The 22481-nt window shown below is 31.3% G+C and overlaps 1 protein-coding gene and 1 pseudogene across 2 annotated transcripts; both read right to left on the reverse strand.

The window, feature by feature from the left end:
- Positions 1-370: 370 nt before the first annotated feature.
- Positions 371-3206, reverse strand: LOC101514426 (TMV resistance protein N-like; annotated as a pseudogene).
- A 114-nt stretch (positions 3207-3320) lies between these two features.
- Positions 3321-7859, reverse strand: LOC101512481 (uncharacterized). Of its 2 annotated transcripts, none has more exons than XM_004512745.4 (12): positions 7732-7859; positions 7320-7598; positions 7157-7231; positions 6748-6806; positions 6480-6615; positions 5899-5995; positions 5717-5783; positions 5414-5512; positions 4955-5044; positions 4606-4760; positions 3991-4092; positions 3321-3712 (listed from the first exon to the last, which is right to left on the reverse strand). In XM_004512745.4, exons 2-12 carry the CDS (start codon positions 7570-7572, stop codon positions 3565-3567), a joined length of 1281 nt encoding a protein of 426 aa, XP_004512802.1. In that variant the 5' UTR covers positions 7573-7598; positions 7732-7859; the 3' UTR covers positions 3321-3564. The 2 variants fall into 2 exon arrangements, with proteins under 2 accessions (XP_004512802.1, XP_012574718.1); XM_012719264.3 differs by having other exon boundaries at positions 7320-7593; positions 7732-7846.
- Positions 7860-22481: the final 14622 nt, after the last annotated feature.

A 22481-nucleotide genomic window follows, 5' to 3' on the forward strand; every position in this document is an offset into this window, starting at 1 on the left:
ATAATTTATAAATTTATTATAAAATAACTTATAAAATAATTTGATAATAATATAAATTATAAATTATTATCAAATTATAAAATAATTTATAAATTTATTATAAATAATTGTAAAATAATTTTATAATTTATAAATTTATTATAAAATAATATTATCAAATAGATTTTGGAGGTTTTAAAAAATTGTGGAAGGAAGATGAGAAGTTGTTGAAAGAGGAGGGGTACTCTTCATGAGGTACACATCAGTTTTTTGGCTGACGTGGATGAAATATGTTGAAGTGGCAAACTTACGATGATGTGGCATCGGGAGTCTGTTTTAAATATATATAATAGATAATAGATAATAGATAATAGATGGAAGAAATGTTGAATATATAAGAGAAGTGACCCATATACTCATTGCTTTACTCGATAAGAGACCTTGACGCTTAGCTCATTGTTGTTGTCACACTCCCCCAGACTTCCCAACAAGTGGTATCTGGGGGAGCGAGATTGGGGTTAGAATTCACCCAACAACTAGTAATTAAAAGAGCTAAATTATTGTTAAAGATATCAATCTTACTCACCGTATTTTCTTCTAAAAGTTCAACTATATCTTCATGAAACCACAACCTACTACGTTTTTTCAGGCTCTTTAGGTGATTCTTGTCGAACTATTTCCTTTCCCATGTCTTCTATCAAGTCATGTAATGTGACACAACCCAACTAATTAATTTTCACCAGAGATTTTTCAATCACAACTCCAATATGATACTTCATGCATTGACCATAATGAGTTTGTAGTATATGTTCTAACTCTGCCAATTCATATCCTTTAAAGCAACAAGTAATGTCAAGAAAAACACTCTGCTCATCTTCCTCCAAAGCATCAAAGCTTACTTTAAGTATCTTTTGGATATCTTTGTTGGGAATCCTTTCATACCTATCTAATGTTGATTTCCACTCTTCTACGTTCTTTCCAAACAAGTTTGAGCCTACTACTTCTAAAGCCAATGAAAGGCCAGAAGCATAAGTTACTGCACGGTTTAAAATGTCTCCATAACTTGAATCAACTTTGTTATCTTTAAAAGCCTTCCATCTTAGTAAGTCAAGAGCTTCTTCCTCATTCAAGCCATCTACTTCATATGTTCTCTTAATCCCATGACTTGCAAGCAAATGTTTATCTCGCGTGGTAATGATTACTCTACTACCAACACCAAACCAATCAAGTCCTCCAACCATAACTTGCAACTGCTTCAACTTGTCGACGTCATCGAGAAACAAAAGAACCTTCTTATGTTGTAGTCTTTGTTTTATTAATGTAATTCCTTCATTGACATCTCCTAACTTAATTTCCAATCCAATTGTTTTGGGGAGGAGCGTCTTTTGGAGATATTCTAAGCCATGTTTAGCTGAATTTTCTCTCACGTCAAGAAAACACAAACCTTCGAATTGATCAGCAATCAAATTATACATTGCTCGAGCAAGCGTTGTTTTTCCCATTCCTCCAGTTCCATATATTCCAACCATATAAACTCCATCATCAGATCCAACTTCCAAAAGTGACTAACTTGTTGCAATCGAAACTCTAGTCCAACTGGGTAATCCACAACATGTAAAGGAACACGATTGATCTTGTTGGTGACTTCTTCTACTATCTTCCCAATAAACGCATATTCATATTCATTCCTGCATCATTATCTCAGGTCAATTGTTAGTAGTCTTAGTTAATACAATTTCCTAAACATTAAATGTAATTATTGAAGCATCAGTATAAATAGAAGGTGTGTGATCTCATCAACCCATAATATCACATATTCACAAATTTATTAACATACAATGTACTAACTTGTTCAATAGTAAAAAACGCATATATCTTCTTTAAGGAAAGACAATATGAAAGGAAAATCCTTAGTTTAGTAAAGTTAAGTACCCAATACTGAAATGGTGACCAGACAAGTTAGCTGCTTGGTTAAGAGCCATCTTCCATTTCTGCAAGCTCTCCATGTCATCCTTATTTCTTTCCTTGTTATTTTTTAACAACCACTCTTCAAGCTCAGCCAGTCCTTTACCATAGCTCTCAGTCTGATGTCGCACGTGAGAAGGATCCACGCCATAAAAAACAGGCAAAACCAGACGGCCTTTTTTCTTGATGTGATCAATAACATGGACAAGCTCGTCTAAGCAAAACGAAGAAGAAGCATAGTTGATATAGAAGACTAGAATGGCAATTCTGGAGTCTTCAATTGCCTTGATCAGTGATGGTGTGATTTCCTTCCCTCTCTGAAGCTCCTCATCATCGATGAAAGTGCGGATTCCTCTGTCAATAAGAGCTCTATAGAGATTGCCAGTAAAACCGAAGCGAGTGTCAATGCCTCTGAAACTAATGAACACATCATAGTTGAATTCATGGGAGGATGATCCAATAGCCATTAGAATTGAGAAGAAAGTGTTACTGTCAGATCTTACAAATGAAACAAGAAAAAACAAAACACCCGTTGACTAATGTGAAAGTTCCCTCTCATTTCCTATACTTCATTTGGTATAATAATAATAGTAATCATAGTCACTTCTTTTTGATAAACCTAGTGCAACTGCGTAGACTTATTATTGGTATATCATATGGGAGTAAGAGTCTCACATTAGATAAAAGAAAAGGATATTAAACACTTAATGTCATAAGATTTTAGATAGAGGTACTGTTCAACTCACTTGTATAGTTGTTTTTAGTTCAATGTGATGATTCCCTGAAACTCTCGTGACCCAACACTATCGATCTGAGTTATTCCATACGCACATTTTCCTCTATCATTGTTCCACGTGACTTGGTACTTTTTCTTGTCAAATAGTCTAGTGACTAGACTCGCACATCTTAAGTATGGAGAAGTAGAGAATCTCGGTTCGAATACAGGCCTCTACATGTGATGTTCTTGCAGCTGCCAATTAAAATGTACTTACACGACAACAACTTGTTGGTACTGTATTTACAGTTCAGCATTTTATTATTGAAAACACAAGTGGAAAATAAATAATATAGTTACATGTACAGAAACCATTATTTTTCTTTTATGCTAAGTCACTTTGTTAATTAAGGTCAATGATAGCAGTATGCACATGATATTTTGATCTTTTTAATATTAGGGTAGGTGACACGTACCTAGGACTAATTAATTTTCATTCATCAAAATATATATCATTTTAGTCTAATTAAATATTAAAATCCTATTTAATAACATTATTTTTTTAATAATGATGAATAATCGAAGTACTAAAAAGAGAGTATTAAAGTGTAAATTGCTAACACTTCTCAAGTCATTGACTCAATCATACCATGGAACCATATTCAAAAGTATAACTTCTTTTTTAAGAAAATATGCAACTGATATTTGCATGGTATCTTTCAAAATATGTAAAGTTAGAGAGAAAGTATCAATATATAAAAGTACAATAAAAAATGAATAAACTAGAAGAAAAAAACTAATTTATTGTTCTATTGATTAGAATGCAAAAAAATAAACCCTTCTTTGACTTTCATCTTTTAAGCTGGCCAACATTTCTTGGAAATTTGCAAATACATAGTGTTTTGTCATTTGTCACCATTGAGATGGTTCGGATGAGTTTGTGTCACTTTTATGTTCTCTGTTCTCCAAGAAGGGTCTACTTGAGGAAGTTGATATTCATCTGGTTTCAAGGCCAAGGAAAATTCAGGCAATGTTGGAGCTGTCTCCATGATCCTGTAATAAATTACAACAGCAAATGTTTTTAGAGTTTAATTTTTATACATTGTCAATGTAAAAAGTTTTACATTGTCAACATATCACAACCAATTATGTGTGTAACTTTAAAAATAGTTATGGTAAATTTCAACGTTTCTAATGATCTAATGGTTATGATTGATTGAAAGTGTAGAAACACTGACAATGTATAAAAATTAAATATATGTTTATGTTAGTCCTCTTGCTTTTTTTCCGCAGTTAGGAAACAAGTTATTCGTGAATTCGGGAAAATTTACCTTTCGTGAGTGTACAGATCACGGTTTATTCGCACCTTGCTTGATGTATCTTTTGGAATTTTTTCTGAGAGATATTTCATGGTCCCCCAAAGTGGTGGGTTTCTGCATCATGATTGCAAGTTAGATGGGAGAAAATACACCACAAGACTAGCATTATAGTATATCAAACCATTATTGTGATAATTTTCAATTAGCAGTGACCGATAAATGCTCTTCAGAAAATGTTAAAGACTATTGCAGAAAAGAATACGGATCCTCTCTATTTCTCAAAAGAAATTGAAGGCTCGATTACTATGGTTTTTATTACATAAAAGCCTAATTATGTCGCAAGTTCTTGAAATCCGTAGCTTTATACACCTAAAACTATAGTGAAAGAGCTCACCATTCTTTTGAGAAAGAGAGATGATGCCTACTCGCAAAAAGAGTTAAAAGGACTAATTTGATACAAAAAATGTCAAAAGATTTATTTGGTTTTTTCGCGTAATTTAAAGGACTGCCAGATGTATTTTGCCTATTTATAAGGATAACTCATCATATTCATAATGACAAATGGTATTATAGTATTTTTAACATGCATAATCACATAGATATAAAAGGAAGAGAATAGATGATAACCTTGACAATGGAGGTGCCATGTTGAATGCCTCACACAACTTCTTGCTTTCTTTGAAATATTCATCTGCTGCTTGCAATGCAGCTACAGCCATCCCATGAGATTTTTCTGTATTTCCCTCATCAAGAATCAAACCATGATAATAATATGCTGCAGCCTGGTAATAAATCATTAAAACAAACTTTACAATTATTTGAACCAAATTACACTTTCATCTGCGTTTAGTTGCGTACGGTAATCAATAAACCAGAAAATTTGTCTCTAATAATAATAGCACTAATTTACTATGCAGTAGTAAGACATAATAATCAAAAACCAAGATGCAAATAACTTGAGGGAAAAAGCATATACCTTAGCTTCAACATATTTCCATTTCACAAAAAAGTGATGTTTTTCACCCCAACCATTTGTTAATGGAAGGTTCATAATGTTATCTTGAGCCTGTAAAACAGGCAATGTAATCAAAACAATGTATGCTGAACAAATACACATAAGTTAAACACATAAAAAGAGTGTTTAGAATAAATAAATAAATAAAATGTCTAAGGACAAAATACATGTTCATCTCAACAAGAGAATGTAGAACAAAGAGGAAACAAGTTAATTAAGCTCTTATAGCATAAACGCTTATTGTATAAGTGCTTATGTATAAGCTATTTTTATAACATAATAAAATAAAGTAAAACTGTTTCCATATAAGTTGTTTTTATAAGTTATTATTAGACAACTAATGAACATGTAATAAGTTGTTTTCATAAGCTTTCTCAAATAATCTCACAAGTGTTTATGCCAATAGACAAGCTAAAATACCTGTTGCCAACATTTCAACATCTCACATGCAAGTCTACGCTTTACCGCAAGAGTTGCTTTAGAACTATCAATTGCCATTCCAAGTTGTATATCTACACCCTAAGAAGAAACAAGGGAGAAAATAAAACAATGAGGATGATATTAAGATAGATGCATTATTTTACACTTTAGCGATGCTAAATCGACTCTATGCATACTCATAACTTTGAGAAGATAACTAAACAAATTTTCCATGTTAGGGAAACACATTGAGAAACAAGACAACTGACACTTGATGAGTCCATACAATAGAAACATCAATACCTGTCCTAATGCTTGTAGAGAGAGTGCTCGTAGAACTCCTTCCGCTAGATCAACCGGTAAGTTTCTCCTAATATCCGAATCAAAGTAATAAACATAAAAAAAATGAAGAAGGTTATTTAGATAAACAAAAAAAAATGTGACAATGAATTCATTGCATACATTAGATATGTACAAATACAAACCTGAGTTCTGCAGGTAGCTGTGGAAGAACATGTTTGACCGCACAATCCAGATATCCAGCTGCTTTTAAGAAGATATCAATAGAAGCTCTTCTGCTTTCTGTTAGTAGATACCAAAAGCTTTAACTTACATATAATTGGATTGGGAAAAAATGGAAGAAAACAAAACAAAGAACCTATAAACTTACACTTTTCACTAAATTTGTTAATAGAAAGATAATTAATAAGCTATGGAGATAAACAATCTATTTGAACAATTCCCAGGTTCAAAAGAAAGCATATACAAAAATCACAAACAAAGAATACACAAGATTTAATCACGAAGTTCAGGCAATTGTGCATATGTCTTCGGCTGCAGAGCAACTGCATTACAATTCTATTATTCTTAAGGATACATATTACAACTTGTGTTTATATACTACAGTCCAGTTTACAAGATTACCCCACTCAAGCAACTTGTTCACTAATCAGTAAACTATAAGCCATACTCAACAACATCCAACACACAGATGCGCATGCATATGTGCACACACACACAAAGATCTTTGAAAGCATGTAGAAAATCATTTGGTAGTATGGCTTACCATCTGATACTTTATGCTGATGACCATCACTAGATGATCTTGGAAGCAGCAACAAATTAGCCTGTGACAGTAATAGCATTGACATCAAATGCAAAACTGACAATACTTCATACCAAGCATTAGACGTGGCTGTTTCCTGTAAAAAGTTCCGATCACCGCCATGCATTAGAAAGCACAAAAGCAGTACGAAAAAATCAATCAGCATTCTTCCATTTAAGAAGTACCTTCCAAATTAAATCCAGAAATATGTATGACTTTAAGAAGTTACCTCTTTATCATCCTCTTGATTCACCCAAATAAATTGTACTTTGTATTGTAAATGGCTTCCTACACAATAAAGATAATTAGTAAATAATCAATACTTTGTCTTACCGATAGAACAGCAACCTAGGTTCAAAAAAAAAAATAGATACGAAAAATGAAAATAAAGAACACACGAGATTTGATCCTGGAGATCGACCAATTGTAGCTACATCTCCGACTGCAGACCAGCTACAACACATTTCTATTATTCATTTTAAGGTCACAGGTTAAAACTTATGTTTAAATACTGCAGTCCACTTTACAAACTTAGGTCGCGCTCGAATGATTTGGCCACTTATTAGTAAACTATGAGTCATACCTAACACTTAAAAGAGAGCATACATCATGCATAAATGAACTAACACAAAAGTTACCATCTTTAATTAATCCTAGAAGAACAGGCAAGTAATCTTCAAGAGCCTGCAAAAGATCAGCCAGCGTCGAACCACCTGCGAATGAAATCACGCGAAATCAATGCGTCAATAAATTAGAACAGCTTAATTATCATAAAAAATTTTACTTTTGCTAAAAACAAACCATGTTGAGTAACACTTTTTCTTTTTGTTCTTGTAATTGTAGGACCTTCTTGACTAGCCATTACAACTATCCGTGTTCTAAGAGCAGATAGGCGTTCGATTATATTCTTCGACAAATAATCACCGAGTAATTGAGCAAAATCAACAGGTTTAGGAATTCTTAAACCAGGAACATATACTGAAACTTCTCCAATACTTCCTGGCTTCCTTCTATTTCCACCAGAGTCCTTTGGAGTTGACACCAAGCATCCCATTTTTGAAGGCTTTTACAATACCTGATCTATGAAACACGGGGAACACTATCAGAAGGAGAATACTATCAGAAGTGTCGGTACTACAAAGTACCTGATGAATGCTGATACAAATAAGAACAATAAATCACTTCAAGAATCTCTATAGTGAATAACTATTACCACTATAGCATCAAACTATGCAAACATAACTATTAAGTCTCTATCATTCAAAGAAATGTTGATTCATTTTGTTAAAGTATAATGATTTTAAACAACACTTAGAAGGAAGCTAAGAGATTAACAGTAAAAAGCCACTGACATGATTAATTAAAGGCCAAGTTGCCAACTAACAAAAAAGGTGGGATTAGGTTACTACTCACGAGAAGCATTACATTTAACATGCAATAGGACTCTCCATTCTCCACATCATTACTTTATTATAAAAACAAACAAATATTTTATTGAGTAGGATTACTTTATACCCTTTTTATGGCTCTTGTCAACAGCATTAATGATTCTCTCTGGTTTATCCACTCCATCATAAGCTAAAAAGGTTCATAATCTTGCGCCATGTTTGGATGCACAACTAAATTAAGTGCTTATAGTAGATAAGTACTTATGTATAAGTTATTTCTATAACAAATAAAAAAATAAAGTCAAGTTGTTATCATAAACTATCCTGCAAAGCTAATGCAAATAAGTTGAAAACAACTTATATACATGTCGTAATCTGTTTCCATAAGTTCTCTTAGACAGTCTCAAAAGTGTTTATGTTAATAGATGAGCTCAAATAAGACAATACAAACGTACCCTTAATCTTAAATTAAAAATTAAGCACCAAAATAATTATTTAACCTACAAACCTTGTCCTTGGCCTTGGTTTTTGACTAGTCAAAAGTTATGGATTTTTCTGCAAAGAAAATTCACAGGTAGGGATTTTTTAGCTTCAGAAACAACATCACAAGAAGAGCATGAGACATGACAAGTGATGTCCGTGTCAATACATAAAAAAGGCTTCAAAAGATTAATCCACACTTACACGGTTATAACAACACTTAATTGATTCTGCAGTAACTGAAATTAATTTTGTAAAATTAATTTTAGTTAAATATAAAATGATTTATATTTGGATGTACTTAGACAAAACAAAGTTAAACAATAAATAAATTTCAATGTAAAAATTATGTTTGATGTCAAAAGCTATATGTATTATAACTTCAAGTCATAATTAATTCTCAAGGCAAAATCAATTATATTAAGGCCTAAAATCAATTTTACACATCCAGAATTAATTTTGACTTTTTCAAAATGGAACCAAAACATTTACTAAAAAGTGGCTTCAAGTAAAAGTTTATAGATTGTGTATTTCAAGAAAGAAAACAACAGAAATTCAGCTATAAAAGGACAAGTGTGAGTAAAGGGTATCCAAAAAGAAAACCAAAAGAACTAAACAAGCAACAATAGAAGAAACACAAAGGAACACTTTTGCTTTCATTATTCTCTTCCTTGTGCCAATTCATGAAACAACATGTCTTTTTGCAGCTTCACAAACAGAACAAAAAATTTAAATTAAATAAAAGGCTAAAATAACCAACCATTTTCCATAAATGAACAACTCAAATTAACACTTAAAAAGTATAAAAAAAATAAAATTGTCCCACAATTACAGCTCATATTGTAGTTGTAGAAACATTAGATATATTAGAATATAAATTCGAATCAGATACTTTTTTTTCACAATTAATGTGTGTGAGTTTCACATTTGATTTTTTTTAAGAAAAAAAACAGTTTGATTAAAAAAACTAAAATGCTTTATTTTTTTTTTAATTAAAAAACAATTTAACAGAATTTGGATTATTACAAACCCAAAAAAAAAACATTTTAGAAATCACCCCAAAACCAATTCAGAACTGGGTTGAGCTAATTTTCCAACATGGGAAAATCCAAATTTGCCACCCCACCAAAAAAAAAAACTATTTCTTTCAAGTAATAATAATAATAATAATAATAATAATAATAATAATAATAATAATAATAATAATAATAATAATAATAATAATAAATTTCACTGTTTTCTTTACAGCAAAAAATTCTCTGTTAAATGGTATCTAAATCAACTAAGTTTATTTATTTATTTAAGTAATTTTAACTTTCTTGTACAGCAACAAATCTCTGTTGGCAGTTGCTGTTCTTTTTCATTGTTCATTCTCCTTTTCTAAAGAAAACAACTATGTTCAAAGAATAAAATGAGAGATATTTAGTAATTGATCATTGATAAAGTAGTTTACACGTATAAGTTAAACATCAATCATTACTTTTTTATTAATATTTAAAATATATTACTTTATTTAAAATATCTTGCTTTTTCTTTATAAATTTAAATTCCTCAAATAATGTTTGTATTGGAATGTACTAGTTTTGTCTCATCATAACAACCGTTTAACATTTTTTTAACAAAAATAAATAACAATTTTATAATATTATTTTTATTAACAATAGGGCGAGTATTAATTATAGTCATGTATAGTAAGATATAATAATTTATGACTAATGTATATGTATTAATTTTATTGAAAAAAATAAATAATGTTTACAGGTAAAATAAAATATAACTTCTTTTGGGATATTTATCTTTAGTAAAACAACGCGGATGGAGTAATATTTTTTTTGCATATTATTATGATTTGAATTTTATAATTTTCTTTTTGCAATATAAGTGTTAAAGAGAATATATAATTATGTAGTATTTTAAATTTACTTTTTTCATTATTATACCATTTTTCCCACTATATTTTTGTTTGACAAGCTTGTGTTATTGATATAAGTGACAAGTAATAGTATCGATTATTAATTAATTATCAATCTTTATTATGATAACTTGTAAATTTTTATAACCACCTTTGAAAGTCTTAAAATATTTATTAAGGGGCTAAAAAGGATTTATTTATTTTACTAAAAAAAATTATTCTTTATTGAAATTCAATAAATAAGTTATCATCAAATATATTGAAAAGTGTATGTACATAGTAGAGAAAATAAGCATAAACTTACCAATAAAGGAAGGAAAGAGAATGGTGATTTTAGTCCATTACATGTTAAAGACAAAATCTCAATTTAATATTTTGATGAAAATAAACAAAAAGTTAATTAAAACGTTAATTATGATTCTAAATGTTATGTTAATTAACTTGTGTTTTTGAGTGTATTAATCAAAGATAGAATTCAAGTACAGCAAAAATAAATCAGCATGAAAAACAAAATCTGAACAAACAAGAACGGATAACGTTCTGGACAAATTTTGGAAAAACGGAGAATGTTCTTTAGTTCCAAGAATGATCAAGTCAGCTTCAATATCAATTAATCTCCACTAGTTAAAAGAATTTTAGCCTCTGGATTTTATATCTATATCATCAGCAATTGGCAAGGAACAAACTGAGATAATTAGATTCAAAGAAACAACTCAAATCACAAAGAGATAAGATCACAAATTAACAAGGCCAAACATATTTGAACCTTCTCCAGCTTGACTGTCAAAAATAAATAACATTCTTGACAACATTATGATCATTTTGGACAACAGTCTGAAAAAATGAAGAATGTTCTGGTTATTATATCTAAAGTATGGAAAAACGGATAACGTTCACCTTTTCACAGCTTTTAATCCAAGAACCTTTTGGTTTTGACAGTATTAACCCAAGAACATTTTGGTTTACAAAGAACAAAATATTATTTAGTTTAAGATCGATCTAGGCAATAAAAGTACATCAATCTACATTGTAAATTTCCAGTATTTACTACAAAGAAACATAATTATATACTCAAGATAATTATGGATAGATTTAAGAGAAAATGATCAACAAAAGTAAATCATGTAAGATTTATGGGTCACATATGTAATTAATTAATAAAGTGTGTTAGGGTCATTATATAATTAGCCAATAAACTAGGGGTCAAATAATATATAATAGTTTATGGCTAAAGAGCATAATAGTTATGAAAATTAATAGTGTAGATACCAGAAAGTTTCTAATTTAATGAGGGGCTGAATTGGAAATACTGCAATTTGGGATATAACTAATAATAGTTATATATAGGGGTAATGGTCCCCAAGACAAACACAACAAGACTATTCAGTTTCAAAACCCTAAAAGAGAAAACTCTTTGGTTCTCTCTATCCCCATCAAGAGAGCAAGGTCTTCAGGGTGTTTTGCTGAGGAAGATCACCCAACCCATTGGCTCTATCATCGTCATTCTAGGATTTCATCAATGGCAATTCCCACAAGTACGCTTCCGCCTTTTGTCATTCATCATGTAATTGACATGGATTATTAACAAGTGGTATCAGAGCCTACCATGTTTAATTCATGATGAAATTCGGTTATTGTCTTTATTTTAGGATTCAATTTGGGAATTTTGACATGATTGAAATATTAGGGTTTGAAATTTGGGAATTTGGATTTTCAAATTACAAACTTATTGTCCATGTTTATAACTCTAGATTTTTTGCTTGAATTATTTTAATGAATTATTTTTTTTTATAAAGTCTAATTATTTAAATAATTTTTAATCAAGCAAAGTTATTTATTAAAATAATCCGTGGGGATATTTTTTGCTTCCCCTGATTTTGGTGTTGTTATCTTCCCACTAATTGAACCCACCTTGCTTGCACTTTCTGTTGCCGCCGCGTAACCACGTCTGTTTTATTTTATTCAAGAACCTTAGCGTTGGCGAAAGAGCGAGTCATTGCAATTGTATGATAAAACTGTGCTCAAGTGTAATATGCATGCGTAATTTTAGTTTTTAAATCACTGATTATTATATTAGTTATAATTTAATAAACATCAGATGTTGTTAATTCATGTTGAGAGCATCTAAGATTTATAAATTTAAGATATTAACCATTAAGAGGGTTAGTAGGCAAGTTAACATGTTGCCATATTCAAGTTTTTGTTTAGAGAGATTAAAGATTGTTTTGCAGGTTTATGCATTTGTATAGTATCTTGCAAATGTTCAATATTTTTTCTGTCAAAGACCACCTTTTCCAAAGGTTTAAGTTGTTTGGTGAAGGCTCTTGAATAGTTTTAAATCCAATAGTTTCAAAAGCATCACAATAATAACACAGAAACAGTGCTTATTATGACATCAAATTGGATTTCGAATGTTTGCTTTTACAAAGAAGTGCTTTGTTGAGAAAGTTGCTAATTTATTATTAGGATATTTTTCATCTTTCAGAATTTAAAATAAGAAGCAAAATTAGAAATAAGCTTAATGTTTGATGTGAATATATGAATTTTGGAGAAAATAAGATTTCCACAGTTTTAAGATATTGAGTTATGTTAAGATGTGAGTTGGGGGCATTAGTAACAGATAATCATTAGTAATCAACGTGTAATCTCTTTTGTTGCCACTTGGCGTAAAATCATAGGGACATATTTTTCGGTCTTCGAATCATGACTTTTTTGTTTTTATTTATTTTTTATTTATTTATTTTTTGAACAGTATTAGTGAACAATATTTTTTTTAATACTAATAAAATAAAGTTTATATTAGTGAACAATATTTTTTTTAAATATTGTTTTATTTGGATATAATAAATATATGTTCAAGTCAAGTTTGACAATTTTGAATGAGTTAATTGAAACTTGACGTCGTCAAAGTGACCTCTCTTGTCTAAATTGCTCGTGAAGAGTATCAAATGGTTGTGTATATGCTTATTCATGCGGGTATTGACCGGCCCAAAGGAAGGTTAACATTTGGCAGAATTACATGTACACCTGCGATGATAAATGTGTGACAATTATTTGGTATACATGTGAGCAGTAAATCGGCCCAAAGGAAGGTTTATTGTTTGACATGTCTTATTGTCAATATTTGATCGTTGCAACAAGAGTACCACTAGCAGTTGGTGTTACTGTCCAAAGACTTGACATCAATGGTGCACTGGGTATCTTGAGATGGGTTAAATTCCATGATGTGAACATATGTATTTATTCATTTATTGATTTATTTTCCTATAATGTGAGTTTCTAAGTTTCGTTCTTTATTTAATTTACAGCATCGGTTGCTTCCATATCTGCAAATTTGAGTTCTATTCCTGTCCTTAATGGGACAAATTTTAAGGAATGGGAAGAGAACATTCTGATTGTTCTTGGCTGCATGGATCTAGACCTTGCATTAAGAATTGATCGACCCTCTACTCCTAAGGACTCTAGTTCTTCTGAAGAAAAATTAGAGTATGAGAAATGAGATCGCTCAAATCGCATAAGTCTTATGATCATAAAGCGTGGCATTCCCGAGGTCTTTAGAGGTGCTGTCTCGGATGAGATAGATACAGCTAAAAATTTCCTTGTTGAGATGGAAAAACGCTTTGTAAAAAGTGATAAGGCTGAAACAAGTTCTTTGCTTCAGAATTTAATTTCCATGAAGTATCAAGGCAAGGGAAATATAAGAGAGCACATTATGATGATGTCCAACATTGCTTCTAAGCTTAAAGGTCTAAAGCTTGAGTTGTCAGATGACTTACTCATTCATTTAGTATTGCTGTCTCTTCCTTCGCAATTCAGTCAGTTTAAGGTGACTTATAATTGTCAAAAGGAGAAATGGACTCTTAATGAGCTCATTTCATTATGTGTGCAAGAAGAGGACAGGCTGAAGCAAGATAGGACTGAAAGTGCTCACTTTACTAGCATCTCTAAAGACAAGGGCAAAAGGAAAAGAATTGAGGAGCCCAAGAACAAAGCTGCTGCTAAGGGTCCAGAACAAAAGAAGCAGACTAAGGATAACAACTGCTTCTTCTGCAGGAGTTCTGGACACGTGAAGAAGGATTGTGCCAAATATCACGCTTGGCGTGTTAAGAAAGGTATGATTCTGTCTTTGGTCTGTTCTGAGGTTAATTTAGCTTCAGTACCTGGAAACACTTGGTGGTTAGACTCTGGTGCAACTACTAACATCAGTGTTTCAATGCAGGGTTGCCTGAACTTCCGAAAGCCTAGTGATACTGAAAGATGGATCTATGTAGGAGATGGGAAGAAGGTAGAAGTTGAAGCCATAGGAAAATTTAGATTATTATTAAGTTCCGGTCATTATTTGGATTTAAAAGACACTTTTGTTGTACCGTCATTTAGACGGAATTTGATCTCTATTTCTTATTTGGACAAATCAGGATATTATTGTTCATTCGGGAATAAAGAATTTACTTTGTCTTTAAATTCGAATGTTGTTGGAACCGGTTTACTTTCTGGTTATGATAATCTTTATTTGTTGGAAACTGTGGCTAACTATAATGAAACCTTGAATGTGGAATCACGTGGTACTAAGCGGAAAATTGACAATTTCAATTCAGGAGTGCTTTGGCACAAACGTCTAGGTCACATCTCTAAAAATAGAGTTGAACGACTTGTGTCAGATGGAATTTTAGATTCCATTGACTTCACAGACCTTAACGTTTGTGTAGCATGCATTAAAGGAAAACAGACTAAAGATAAGAAATTAGGCGCATATAGAGCTACAGACGTCTTAGAATTGATACATACGGACATCTGTGGGCCATTTCCAACTCCTTCTTGGAATGGTCAACAATATTTTATATCATTCATAGACGATTATTCTAGATATGCCTACCTTTACCTAATTCACGAAAAGTCCCAATCAATAGACGTGTTCAAATCCTTTAAGGCAGAAGTTGAGAATCAACTTAATAAAAGAATTAAAAAGGTCAAATCTGATCGTGGTGGTGAATACTACGGCAGATATGACGGTTCAGGTGAACAACGTCCGGGACCATTTGCCAAATACCTAGAGGAATGTGGAATCGTCCCACAATACACTATGCCGGGGTCACCCAGCATGAATGGTGTAGCTGAAAGACGAAACATGACTCTTAATGATATGGTAAAGAGTATGATTTGTCATTCCACCTTGCCAGAGTCACTCTGGGGAGAGGCATTAAAAACAGCAGCATACATTCTTAATAGAGTACCAACTAAGGCAGCGGCTAAAACACCTTATGAGCTTTGGATTGGGCGTAAGCCTAGCCTGAAGCACTTTCATGTTTGGGGATGTCCAGCTGAGGCAAGGCCTTATAGGCCGAATGAAAAGAAATTTGAACCCCGAACAATTAGCAGCTATTTTATAGGGTACTCAGAAAAATCAAGGGGCTATAAATTTTATGATCCTAATTTGAGAACAATTTTTGAGACGGGAACGGCAACGTTCTTTGAGGATATTGAGTTTGGGGGGAAGATTAAGGTTAAGGATTTTGTCTTTGAGGAAGAATCTGTAACAATTCCAGAACTGATTCTTCCACCAATTGACTTTCCCATTATTGAACAAACTCAAGATGATCTGGTTGTTCATGAAGAACAAAATCCAGATCAAATTCAAGATCCTCAAGAACAAGTGCCTCAAGAGCCAGCTCCATTGCGAGATCCACTAGAGAAAGGAAAAATGCTATTTCGGATGATTATGTAGTATTTATCAATGAGTTAGAGGAAAATGTTGGCATGACGGAAGACGACCCGGTCAACTTTCATCAAGCCATGCAAGATTCTCGTTCAGATAAGTGGATCGAAGCAATGAATGAGGAGTACAAGTCTATGCAAGACAATTCAGTTTGGGAACTTATCCCATTACCTGAAGGAGTGAAACCCATTGGTTGCAAATGGATTTTTAAAACCAAGCGGGATTCCAATGGTAATGTGGAGAGATATAAGGCACGTCTTGTAGCTAAGGGTTATACTCAAAAGGAAGGGATTGATTATAAAGAGACTTTCTCTCCGATTTCACCGAAGGACCCTTTAAGAATAATCATGGCTCTTGTTGCTCACTTTAATTTGGAGCTTCATCAAATGGATGTAAAAACATCTTTTCTCAATGGCGACATTGATGAGACGATCTATATGGTGCAGCCAGAAAACTTTGTGTTGGGAGACCCAAAGAATATGGTGTGCAGACTAAGAAAATCCATTTATGGGCTAAAACAAGCTTCTCGTCAATGGTACCATAAATTTCATCAACGAATTCTCTCATTTGGTTTTGAGATGAATACAGTTGATGATTGTCTGTATCATAAGTTTAGTGGGAGCAGACATATTTTCCTGGTCTTGTATGTTGATGACATACTGCTTGCCACTAACGATATAGGCATGTTGCACGAAACTAAGAAATTTCTATCAAAACATTTTGAGATGAAAGATCTTGGTGACGCCTCTTTTGTATTAGGAATTCAGATACACCGAGACAGATCTCGAGGTATTCTTGGATTGTCACAAAAGAGCTATATCGATAAGGTTCTCAAAAGGTTTGGGTTACAGGATTGCAAACCAGGGGACACCCCAGTTGCTAAGGGAGACAAGTTTAGTCTCAAACAGTGCCCTAAGGGAAGTTTGGAAATTCAAGAAATGCAAAAGATCCCTTATGCTTCAGCTGTAGGAAGTCTTATGTATGCCCAAGTATGTACGCGTCCAGACATAGCGTTCATAGTAGGGATTTTAGGCAGATATTTAAGCAATCCAGGTCTTGACCATTGGAAAGCAGCCAAGAGGGTCATGAGATATTTGAAGAGAACAAGAAACTACATGCTCACATATAGGAGGTCAGACCAGTTAGAGATCACTGGGTACTCTGACTCGGATTTTGCGGGATGCCAAGACAGCTTAAGATCAACTTCAGGCTATGTCTTTCTGTTAGCTGGTGGAGCAGTTTCTTGGCGTAGTGCCAAGCAAGGTCTTACTGCTTCATCAACCATGGCAGCAGAATTCGTAGCAATTCATGAGGCATCTGACCAGGGCATTTGGCTGAGAAATTTTGTCACGGGGCTGCAAATAGTTGAAGGGATTGAAAGACCACTCAAGTTGTATTGTGACAATAGATCAGCAGTCCTGTATTCTAACAATAATAGGAGCTCAACCAAGTCAAAGCACATTGACATTAAGTTCCTAGTTGTTAAAGAGAAGGTACAAAGTGGACAGATATCCATAGAACACTTAAGGACAAACTCCATGATTGCGGATCCACTCACTAAAGGTCTACCACCCAAGGTCTTTCATGAGCATACTGCTCACATGGGTGTGCTACAGTTTGAGGAATCTTGATTTTAGTGGGAGTTTCGTCCATTATGTAATTCATGTTCTATGTTTAATTGTAAAGTACAAATACATTGTATTTGGACTTTCTGATCAGAAATAAAGTTTAAAGTATTCAGTTTTTGGTTACTTTGTACATTTAAGTTATGGTATGATCTCATTCGATAAAGTAGGACCAGTTGAAAATTGACATGCATTGACCAACTTCATGTAATTTTCATGCTACACTTTTCATAATGGGTCTATGTCATTTAGTTGTGTCAGTACGGGTGATCATTGATGGGTTTAGTTATGCTTATTATGACGAAAGCCTCTTTGGTTCCATGTGCTGATATGATTAATGGACGAGACAATTTGGATTATACTCAAGATAATTATAATGACATTTTTGACGTCATAAAGTCTAACACACTCCTGAGGATACATGTGTGACCAGTGGGAGATTGTAAGATTTATGGGTCACATATGTAATTAATTAATAAAATGTGTTAGGGTCATGATATAATTAGCCAACAAACTAGGGGTCAAATAATATATAATAGTTTATGGCTAAAGAGCATAATAGTTATGAAAATTAATAGTGTAGATACCAGACAGTTTCTAATTTAATGAGGGGTTGAATTGGAAATACTGCAATTTGAGATATAACTAATAATAGTTATATATAGGGGTAATGGTCCCCAAGGCAAACACAACAAGACTATTCAGTTTCAAAACCCTAAAAGAGAAAACTCTCTGGTTCTCTCTATCCCCATCAAGAGAGCAAGGTCTTCAGGGTGTTTTGCTGAGGAAGATCACCCAACCCATTAGCTCTATCATCATCATTCTAGGATTTCATCAATGGCAATTCTCACAGGTACGCTTCCGCCTTTGGTCATTCATCATGTAATTGACATGGATTATTAACAAATCAATGCATCAAGAATAAAAAGCAAGATTAATCTCCAAAGTTGATGGCTTGCGATCGACAATAACATTTTTGGTTTGTTAATAAATTAGTCCCTATTACGAAGGTACCAGAAGTAGGTACACAGAGATCATACCAGAAAGATCTACTCCAAAAGATTAACAAAGGCAAAAGCTAATCATCAAGAACTAACATGCAAGATCAAAATCAGTTTTAAATGCAAGGAAAGCTATTGCAAATCGCGAATGGATTCCCAGTTCATATACTAGGAATGTACAACTCTCATATGGGCAAAACACTCAAAAGGATCAAAGACACAACTCAAAACAAAAGTGTCAAATGATCATTCTACAGCAGTGTAACATCAGTCTCCAGATTGATAACATTCTCCAGCCTGTTACACTTGATCTTCAGCAACAAACATCTTTCTCCAGAATGATTAACAACTATCTCCAAAATGATCAACATCATTCTCCAAGTATGATGACATTAGTCTAGAATGATACAATCATTCTCTAGCTTACTGACCATCATTCTTCAGCTTTGTTACATCATTCTCCAATCTTAACTTGTTTTGTGCGAATCAAAACACTATATTGAACTGATCTCATCAATCATACATCTAAAGATTAAAGGATCATTAAACAAGATTATAGTTGTCCAAGAATGAAGAAATTCAGACCTGTCAAACAGAACTCAAAAGTGTTCAAAGACTTGAATATTTTTATTCATATAAATTGGTCTTTGATCAAAACTGACATAACACTATCAACAACTCTTTTGATCATTATTAAATGCTCTAAAACGCCTATAAAAGGAAGGTCGTGCTCAAGGAAAAATTAGAACTTCAAGTACTAAGCAATTCATTACTCATTTCAATCATACTTGAATTTCTCTCACTCACATATATTGAATCAGTTATGATTTTTCCTATGTGATTCCTAGAATCATTCTCGTATATTTCTCTGTCAAAGAATTGAATCTCAAACAAGAATTGAGATATCTCAGATTCTAACAAAACAATCTTATCATTATTGTAAAACTCGAACTATAAGAGTTTAGTATAGTTTGAGTAGATTGTAAGAAATCATATCAATGTTAATAGGTGACCTGATTGAACTCCTTTTTGGGTGGAATGATTTTAACTTTATAATAGATGAAAGTTGATCTGAGCTAAGTGTTGTAAAACTAAGAAGGTTCTTGTTTTGAACACTTAATGAAAAATCTCACGATTGTGAGAACTGGACGTAACCCGGTTGGGTGAACTATGATATATCCTTATGTGGTATCTCTTCCCTTATCTATTTACTTTCATTTTGTTTGATTATCAAGTTAAATAGATAAGTTAAATTTTTGATTTTAACTAACCAAGGACGTTATCTATTTTTTGGTCAGAATCAAGAACGTTCTCAATTTTCTGTTTTCACAACTAAGATCAATTTTGAGTTATTTTCTTAACTTTTTAACATAAAATTTTAAATAGAAATATTTACAATTCAAATCCTCCTTTTTTATAAATCAACATTGCTGCTTCATTACCATTATTATATTGGTGTATTTTCATTATATTAAATACATTTAAAAGTGCATACACATCATATCATATAGAAAATAAGCATAAACCTACCAATAAATTTTCACTTACCATTATAATGATTTAAATTGTTATTTATAATAATTGTTGCATTCGATTAAAAAATATAATAAATGAAAAAATAAAACGAGTGATTTTAGTCAATTATTTTTATATATTGTATTAGTATATTTTTTACTATCATATTTATAATAATTGTTGCATTCGATTAAAAAATATAATAAATGAAAAAATAAAACGAGTGATTTTAGTCAATTATTTTTATATATTGTATTAGTATATTTTTTACTATCATAAATATAAAATCGAGAATAAGAACTTGAGATTGAATAAGTGATGCATATAATATATAATATTAAATACAGTTAAAAAAAGTGACACCATTTCAGATAATTTTTTAAAGTGTAAAAGTTATTATAGAATAGATAGAGTACTACTACTATAACTAGAAGAAGACATTTTTAATAATATAAGTAAGAAAGCACTTATCAAGGCTATATGAAAATACTACTTCATTTTAAAATATAGGCAAAAATATATTTTAAAAAATAATATATTTCACCTAAATTTTAAATTAAATATATCAAATTTATTTATTTATTTATCTTTTGTCTACATTTTAGGATGGAGGGAGTAAATATTATTAGAAATTAAATTGACTTAATTGCAGTTTTAATCTCTTATTTTTATCAATTTACAAAATCGATCTCTCTATTTGAAAAATTGATAGTTTTGATTTTTAATTTTTATTTTTTAACTAAAAAATAACGATGCGATATATTTTAAATAATGTGACATATGATACGATGTTTAATGATTAACACACATGAAATTTTACAAAATCAAACTCTTATTATTAAACTATCCCATCTTCCTCCAATCTTTCTCTTTTTATTTATTTTACACTCACATCTAATGAAAGCTATTCATTTTATCATGTCTTACCATAAAAGTAGTGTATAGTGATCTCATGCAAAAGAATACATAAATCCTATTAGATGTCAGTGTAAAATTGTTTTACACCGATAGTACTAGTACACATCTTTTGTCACTCAAAATTTTATACTTTTGATAGATAATTTGTTTGTTAAACATTACATAGGTTTTTCTTGACAAAACATTACACATAAATATATCCTTGAAAGTTTGTAATAATTTAATTAATTGTTTTAATTTTTACTCAAATTTAATAGATAAAAACAATACCAAATATTTGATTGTCTAATAATTACACACATATAATACAATATGAGTTACTATTACTCAATGACTGAGCTCATCAATTAATGAAATGTAGTTAAAATCGATTGGATAAAAAATCCTCAAATTTAATTACTAACTAAAATAATTATTCTGCATGTAACTCTAAGTCACATTCAACTACAGTAAAATATTTACTTAGAAGAAAAATAATAAGTTTTTACTTTTTAAGGCACCATAATTTAGTTAGAACAAAACCAGAAAAAAAATATTAAAATAAAAGAGAGGTATTTTAGAATACCTCATTGATTATCTAATGTTTCCCCATGAATCTGCTCTCTCTCTCTCTCTCTCCATGCTAGATTCGAACCAAGTGTTTTGGAAGGTGAAAATGCATGCATCATACCAACCAACAACTTGTGAAACTGGCATAAACTTTGTGCCACAAATATATTTCACTATAAATGTCTTTTTGCTATATATGTGGCAATTTGATAAGCCCAGTACTTATTAACTCAACTTATATTTAGAGGAAAAAAATATTCATAGTTAAAAAGACATTAAAAATAGCTTAAAAGTTAAAAAAACATAAAATTTTGTGGATTAAACGAAGTATGTGGACTCATTTATTAAATTTATCTTTCAATTTTTATCTAAAAAATTTCAGATAAATTCTTAGATAATAGTGTTTTGATTTTTTTTTTAAATTTGTTTTGATAAAAAAAAGTTAATTTTTTTTAGAAAAAGAATATCCCGAGATTTTTTCAATAAAAAGAAGTTTTTGATTGTTTTTATTTTTTATTTTTTTAAGAAAAATAAATTTTAAATTTTTTCACTAATTAGATAAATAAAATTAAATAATAAATTTAGACTATAAAAAATTATTTCAATAAAAAATTTAATATTAAGAAATTTAATATGAGACTTTTTAAGAAGAACTTTATATTTTTAAGCTTAATTGACACTTCTATGTAGAAGTGCGGTTGAAGACAAAAAAAAAAAAATTAACAATGTTTTATAATGTAGAAGCAAGACACATATTATGAATATGTGGTTATTTTATTTTTAGGATTAAATATTTGATATGCCATGTAAGTTCGCATTTTTTATTTTATTTTTGTTCTTGAAATTCTTTTGTTTTAATTTA

This window comes from Cicer arietinum, chromosome 8, assembly GCF_000331145.2.
Source record: "Cicer arietinum cultivar CDC Frontier isolate Library 1 chromosome 8, Cicar.CDCFrontier_v2.0, whole genome shotgun sequence".
NCBI classification, from domain to species: Eukaryota; Viridiplantae; Streptophyta; class Magnoliopsida; order Fabales; family Fabaceae; genus Cicer; species Cicer arietinum.

Excerpts from the sequence above, each read along its gene's own strand:
- LOC101512481 (XM_004512745.4), bottom strand. The coding sequence starts at position 7,572 with ATGGGATGCTTGGTGTCAACTCCAAAGGACTCTGGTGGAAATAGAAGG. Across the intron at positions 5,784-5,898 it reads CAGCTACCTGCAGAACTCAG|GAGAAACTTACCGGTTGATC; the intron begins GTTTGTATTTGT and ends TTCGGATATTAG. Across the intron at positions 5,045-5,413 it reads TGTTGAAATGTTGGCAACAG|GCTCAAGATAACATTATGAA; the intron begins GTATTTTAGCTT and ends CCTGTTTTACAG.